At 28.5% G+C, this 7,557-nt stretch overlaps 1 protein-coding gene across 1 annotated transcript; it reads right to left on the bottom strand.

Annotated features, from left to right (window-relative positions):
* Positions 1–630: 630 nt before the first annotated feature.
* On the bottom strand, positions 631–6,470 carry LOC114265523 (GDSL esterase/lipase At5g45670). Its single transcript, XM_028206343.2, has 5 exons — positions 6,081–6,470; positions 3,066–3,190; positions 2,178–2,423; positions 1,223–1,478; positions 631–1,137 (listed from the first exon to the last, which is right to left on the bottom strand). The coding sequence occupies exons 1-5, from the start codon at positions 6,334–6,336 to the stop codon at positions 914–916; spliced, it is 1,107 nt and encodes a 368-aa protein (XP_028062144.2). The 5' UTR covers positions 6,337–6,470; the 3' UTR covers positions 631–913.
* Positions 6,471–7,557: the final 1,087 nt, after the last annotated feature.

Raw genomic sequence — 7,557 nt, 5'->3', positions numbered from 1 at the left:
GCCTATTTTGTCAATACAGTTAAAAATTAAAATTTTTATTTTTTGATTTTTTTAAATGACACCACTTTACTTTTTTGTCATATCGGTTTAGTGGAAAAGTTTCTTCTTTCTCCCTCACACTTATTAATTTAGTTGACTGTGTAGTATTCAATTGTTGTTGACTTATTGTGTCTATTTAATAAACAAAAATAATTGCAAGATGCAGGCTATATATATATATATATATATTTTATAGCTAATTTGAGTTTGATATAAGCATTTGTAATTGTCTTTATTTGGTAAAAGTTAAAAAGGTTTGTACAATTTATTTATTTTTTTGAACCTTTTGTTTTTAGTGATTTTATTTATTTATTTATTTTTAAAATTTGTATCAAAACTTTTTTACTTTTCCTATTAGTCCAATCTTGAAAGGATGTAAAATAAAAAAACGAAGAAATTCTTTAGTGAATTTTTTTCTAAACTTTTTTATTTTTCTTTTAAGGGAATCGTTTTTTTTTTTTTTTTGTTAATTTTAAAACAAGTTCAATATACATGAATATACAAGATTTTTTTTTTTTTTTGGTTAATTTTAAAACAAGTTCAATATATATGAATATACAAGATTAACAAAAAAAACTGCTAAAAAAACAATTGACAAACCCAACCTAAATAACTCGTGTTATTATTACATCCCATTGCAACAATACTAATGACACACAACAATATCTTGACCAAAACCAAAAACACATAAAAAATAATATTCCTGGTACAAATATGAAAAATGTTGTTACATCCCATTGAAACAATAGTAATGATACACAACAATATCTTGACCAAAACCAAAAAAAAAACACACACATACACACACAAATGATATTAGTGGAACAAATATGAAAAATGTTTTATGCAGCTTTTACGCAGATCATCACCATCTTTAGAGTTGTGATAAGCGGCGAATATCAACAGGATATGCATCTGAGGGAGACTCCGCGCTATACGATCTCCTTCCCACGATGATGTTTGCAGCTTCACTAGGATGAAATGCATCCCAAAATAGATACTCGTTTCTATTTTGGCACGGAGTTTGAAGTGGGAGACATGTAATTTGACCATTATTCCTCCCTACACCGCAACATCCAGTATTTGTAACCGTAAAACCTGAAATAACCGAAATAGAATCAATGACAACATTATCAACTCATCTGAAAACTTAAACTGTTGAAGACGCATTGTGAAAAGTTACCGAAAGATGAGGGTTGGTTGATTAGATCTTGAAAAATCCCATAAGCATTGATGTAGATGAATTTGGCACCAGGGAGGTTGTTGTTGAAGTCATCAACTAGGGATTTGAGTTGGTCATTGAATAGTTGAATTGCAGAGTTGATGTTTTGGACACATGATGAGCCATCTGGGCTGTTTTGGGCCAATGCATTTGGGCTGCAGCCAATCTGACCCACTGCTATACAGACTACTTTCCTTGCTCCATAGTTGTACAATGTCTATTCCCACAATTAAACAAGAAGCAAAACCCTTATCATTTGTTTAATTGATTAACTAAATGTGTTGCATGTCATGACATCACACAGAGACTAGCCCACTAAACAGGCCCTAATGCCAAAGGACTAATGGGCCTAGCCACATTTGAGCCAATTTCAGCCTGTAATAAGCCCCAAACTGGCTAAAATAAAAATATATCTTTCTTTTTCTTGTGAATAGAAAATGAGGTTAATGACTTTCAAATTAGCAATAAGTCCCTTAAAAATTAGCAATTTTTGTATGAGGGTAAGTGTCACATGAATACCGATATCTTCTTTTATTGGCTTAGATAGTAGAATTTATAACATTTATATTGTTATTTGAGAGACAATATAGAGAATGGTTATTTGTAATTTGTTGAAAGTATCACGTGATACTATATATGTAATACTCTCCCAACACCCAAAACTCTTTTCTAAAGCAATCAGAAGTACTAAAAGGCAATCAATCTTCTAGGCTTCCTTTCCTGCAAGATTTCAGAAAAATTAAATGAATGTTGTGTTACCACACACATAGAGTTATTGCTTATATGGATTAAACTTGTGACATAACCTTCAGCTTGTCCCACTCGTAACATTTTTCGCTATGTGTTGAATCCATTACCAGACCAAAAATAGGAAGAAATTGCATAGAAAATAAGAGGAAAAAAGAATAGTACCAACCCTGATTTGCTGAGAATATTGTTGAATGAGAACCTGAGCATATTGTTCAGGTGTATATTGGCGACTAGTGGAGTAGTAAGTAGGCATGAAATAATTGTTGAGATAGTCATTACTGCCCAATCCAACAGAGTAAATGCACTGGCTTAGATAATTTGCAGCTGAGTCCCCATCACCCAGTATGTCCACCACTTGTGATACTGTGGTTTTGTAATTATTTACTTGCCCATTCATTGTAATCCGACCACCCTATTAATCACAACACATTGTATACATTATATACACACACACGAATGAGTAAATGCATGATATAGAGACTGTTTAGAGAAACTTATCTGAAATTTTGAGAGTTGATGTCAGATTATTTAGTGTAGTTTCGGGTTATAGTTAAAAAATAGTTTAAACAAGATGAAAAAAAGAGAGTTAATTATCTAGAAGTTTAAAGAGGGTTGGTTTTTATTTTTATTTTCTGATTATGAGTTTTTAGTTAACAATAAATTACACCATGCACATAATGTTTGGGAAAAAATTGATCAATTATTTTCAAAAACTGTTTTTGAATTATTTATTTATTTTAAAACAGAACATTTTCGGAACACACTAAATAGAAATGGTGTAAAAATGACGAGTTTTGAAACTTTTCATTAATTTTGTTGTTAAAAAACAAAAACTCAACGCAAGATTTTTTGGCAAAATTAATAAAAACTTTTTTGGAAAATTATTTTTGGAAAAATTTCTGAAAACAACTCACCTTTTTAGAAACTCACTTTTCAAAATTGGTAAATTGTTTTTGAACAAAATGAAAACGGTTAGAGTTTTTGAATTATCTGTTTTCAAAAACACGCAAAAAATAAAATCAAATCAAAAGTAGAGAAAACAAAAGCAAATTACCAGTTGTTGGCCAGTCTCGTCTCTAATTCCAGCAGCAGCAGATGCATAATTTACTCCTTTGAGAATGTCTTCACCTCTTGCTCCTGAATACGGAGGGATATAATTGTCAAATCCCAATAGCTCAGCTAAAAATCACCAAAAAAAGTTTGTCAGTGCCATAAATTACACCATGCGTGTCCTATGAAATTTATAACTATAAAATTTTAAATACAAAAAAAAAATAAAAATAAAAATGTATGATATAATTGCTCGTGATTTAATGACATTTAATTAACAGTATTACAAACAGGATATTGGATTGAATCCTTAAAATATATTGCGGTGGTCGTGATTATTAAACTTGTTACATGGAAAACAGGGGTTAGTATAGTTATCATCATAGAAACAAGGGTTAATTATATTTTTATTTAGTAAAGGTTGCATTTTATGTTATTTTTGTCTTTGTTGAAGTGTCAGTACCAGTTCATGGTTTAGCTTTAGATTATAAGAATGATTTGTAGATTTTTTTTGTCAATCTCCAAGATTTGGATGCAAACATGACATAGATTTTCTTCCTTAGCTTTTTTTTAGATTATAAGAATGGTTTGTAGATTTTTTTTGTCAATCTCCAAGATTTGGATGCAAACATGACATAGATTTTCTTCCTTAGCTTTTTTTTTTTTTTTGCCTTTAGTATCTGTTTGACAACTTGACTTTTTTAGTGACTTTTTAACTTTTTTATGTGACGAAAAAAATTTAATATATTTGAAATAATTTTTTTTAGTAGAATACATAGTTATGAAGAAAAAAAATCATTAATTGACATGTATAATATAACATTTCAATTATTTTAGCCAAAAAGTTGGCTAAAAATAGGCCATGAACTTTTTTTTTGAATTTTGTTAAACAAAATTCTTAAATCCATTTATACTAGAAAAATTTGAAAATATAAATAAATAAATTTTAAAAAAATCAATAAAGACAAAAAAAAAGGTATGCTGATCCCAAACTCACCCAAATTTTCTGAATTTGCACTCATAATAGATCCAAACAAGGCTTTAGCTGACATCATGGTGGCATAAGTGAAACAAGGCTATAGTCACTCCTACTGGGCCCCCATGTCAGGCCGTCATAACCTTAAATTCAATCGCGACAACGGCACGCAAACACTTAAAAGAGTTGCGGCCCACATGGCCCAGTATATTTATGAAATTCATGATTACAAAAATGGTACACTTGTGTACGGTGCGTTTCGATACTATTTGAGAACAAAATTATAAATTACATTATAAATGATGAATTAAAAAATAATTAAATTATAGTTTGGATAGTTTTAATTTGTTAATTGATTAAAATATAATTTTAAATAATTATCAAGTATTTATATAATATATAATATTAATTTATATAATATTTTTTATAAATATAACACTAACTAATTTTTATATAATATTTTTTATATATATAATATTAATTTATAACAAATTTTACAAATCTTTCACACACTGATTTTTACTTTGATATTTTATTAGAAGTAAAAAAAAATATATTAACTATAACGGAGTGTGACAATTTCAAAAACGGATTATAAATTTCAAATTACGAATTAAACTAACTCACAATTAATGAGCAAATTAATGTGAATTGGGCGATATTTTACAGAACCTAAGTAGTATACTATACCCTATGATGATCTTGAACTATCTATACATATCGACCTTTTGATAAACAATAATAAAGTATACAAAATGGGTAGTGTTACTATATATACACATTTTAAAAGAATGTATATAATGGATCAGACTTTTTGTGCAATAAATCTCTTTGTGAAAGTCCAATGATATGTATTTAAAGTAAAATTAAAACTATTTCGTTTTAGGTTGTGTGGTTTAATATTATTTTATTTTAATTTCAATTTTAATTGTTGAGTTATGCATTTAATTAACGTGTTTTGTTATAATAAAAATCGCAGGAAAGCATCAAAAATCTCCATTATAATGATTCATAACTTTTATTAATTGGGCCATAACAATTATCAAATTGATTCATAACAAAAAGTACAACAAAACCTCATAACTCGAACCATTTTGGTTGATAAAAAAGTAAGGCAACTTCGATTCATATTCAAACACCTCAAAATCACATGACTAAAATCAATTTGTGTTATAACTAAAAACACCACAAAAGTCTCATAGCTAACTACCAAAAATTCTCATAATTAAATTTATCATTAATTTGACTACGACAAAACTTTATAACTACGCACCACCTAATTAATAATTAAGATAACAAATTTCATAATTAGGACATATAGTACAAACCTTTTAAGAGTCTATCGTAGAATTTTCGCACACAAAATATATGTCTGCTAAATTTGCATAACTAATGTAGTACTGTGAATTTACTTAAATGAATGAAAAAGTGAAAGTCATACACAAATTTTACTTAAATGGTTGGGGGTTCTACTCTCTTAAGAGCTAGTTTAACAACTATAACAATTAACTTTTGAATATTTATCACCCAAAAAAAAAAAAAATAATGATAGCTAAGAAGGAAAAAAAAAATGAATGTGTTACGTAAATTGATGAAAAATTGACTTATAACTTGTACTTGACATTTCAAATACAATGAAATGTTTAAAATAATCTCTCTTTTTTTTCCTTATTTTTTTTTTCTAACAACCATGAGAGCCATAGTCTTGGTACACCCATGGCTGCTAACGTAGCTAGGAAAAAGGAGAAAGAAGAAAAAGAAGAAAAAGAGAACATTAAGTCGTTTTAAACATTTCACAATATTTGAGAAGTCACATGTCAAATTTCCATCAATCTATGTAATGAATTCTTAACGAAATGTTCACGCTATTGATAGTTTAGTATAACAAAATATAATATTTTTTGGTTAAAAGGTAAAGCCATACTCAGCAAAATTAATTCACCCTAAAATAAAATAGAATAAAATAAATAAATACATTTGTTAACAAGAATCATTTTCCTATATATATACACAGAGGAAGAGGGAGAGGGAGAGAGAGCTGACCAATGACATCAACAGTAGTTTTGCCATTAGAAAACCTTCCAGTAGGTCCTTCAGGGAAGTCAATCCCATAAGGCAAGTAATTAGCTCTTGCCAATGATGCTATATTATTGTTATTCCCATTATCCACCAATGAATCTCCAAATATGAAGTAACATGGCACTTGTGGCTCTGCCTCAGCACCACCACTCAAACTCAAAACCACCACCACCACCACCACACACACCACCACCACCCACCTCCTAACCTCACCAGCCATACCCAAAACAATCAAAAACAACAACAAAAAAGAGCTTTAGAGAAGCAAATGATAAAGGTGTGTTCGGTGTGTGATGCAATTAAAAGGGTAAAAGGGGTTATATAAATATAGGGGGTGGAGACAAAAGAGGACCGACTCTGAGACTGACACAACATTATTTTAGAGTCCAAATGGAGAGAGTGACAATTTTTGTTTAGTCAATTACGTAAAAGGAAAATGTTTGAAATCATAAAGGAGGACTCTACTATTTTATTGATGTATTAATTATTGATGTGTTTGAATTTTTTTTTTCTATCTCTAACAGTAATATGAGTGGTTTAGATTTTTTTGGAGTTGTAGAGATTGTGTTTTGAGGGGGTCTTTATCATTACTGTTATCTAAAAATCTTATTTACAAATGTTATAGTAGCTCATGTCCTATCTACAATTTTTTAAACTAGTAAGTCTTATTTAGTAAAACTGAGTATATTATCAGTTTTTTTTCTAATTTTTAAAATTAAGAACATTATTAATTTTGCATAGTAATGTTCAAGATAATTGTTTCACTAACTGATAAAAAAAGAGAGCATGAGATTAAACGTTTTTGCCCTTCTACTTGTAATTTGATTCAACTATAGTTTTTTTACAATTTTAAAACTGAGAACATTATCATTTTTTTTCATTTTTAAAGTTTTTTTTTTCAGTTTTGCACATTAATTTTTCATCATCATGCTCCGTTATAGACACAAAATTTTCAATTTCATACAAAAAAATATTTCATTTTTTTTAATATTTCAATTTTTTTTTTCTGCACATAATTTTTTTAAATTTTTTTTGTCAATTTGAAAGTTGATATTTTAAAGTTTTGAAAATCAAATTAAATGTCAAATCATCATGTTCTTTTATAGATAATCATAAATAATAAATAATCATTGTTTAAATGATAATTTCAACTATTAAAAATTTCATAAGATTTAAAATTTTAAAAAATCTTAATTAAAACTTAATAGAGTATAAATTTATAAATTAAAATTTATGTAAATATCTCTTATTTTTTTCAGCTTTTGCTTTTACAGTTGAGAAGTCTGTTAGGTGCATTGATTTCACGCGGACATAATGTGTGATAGAGTCATGGAGGAGGCAATGCAAGCTCATTGACAGTCTCTGGAATTTTTCGTGGGGGTGATCTCTGTGTGTGCTTTGTATTTATTAAAATGAATAATAAATGGGGCATGTATAAATG

The sequence above is a fragment of the Camellia sinensis genome, chromosome 9 (assembly GCF_055761805.1).
Source record: "Camellia sinensis isolate YWXY chromosome 9, ASM5576180v1, whole genome shotgun sequence".
NCBI classification, from domain to species: domain Eukaryota; kingdom Viridiplantae; phylum Streptophyta; class Magnoliopsida; order Ericales; family Theaceae; genus Camellia; species Camellia sinensis.
The sequence above is the reverse complement of the archived record's forward strand: the minus strand, read 5'-3'. Positions and strand labels throughout refer to the sequence as shown.

Excerpts from the sequence above, each read along its gene's own strand:
- LOC114265523 (XM_028206343.2), bottom strand. The coding sequence starts at position 6,336 with ATGGCTGGTGAGGTTAGGAGGTGGGTGGTGGTGGTGTGTGTGGTGGTG. Across the intron at positions 3,191-6,080 it reads AACTACTGTTGATGTCATTG|CTGAGCTATTGGGATTTGAC; the intron begins GTCAGCTCTCTC and ends GGTGATTTTTAG. Across the intron at positions 2,424-3,065 it reads ACGAGACTGGCCAACAACTG|GGTGGTCGGATTACAATGAA; the intron begins GTAATTTGCTTT and ends TGTGATTAATAG.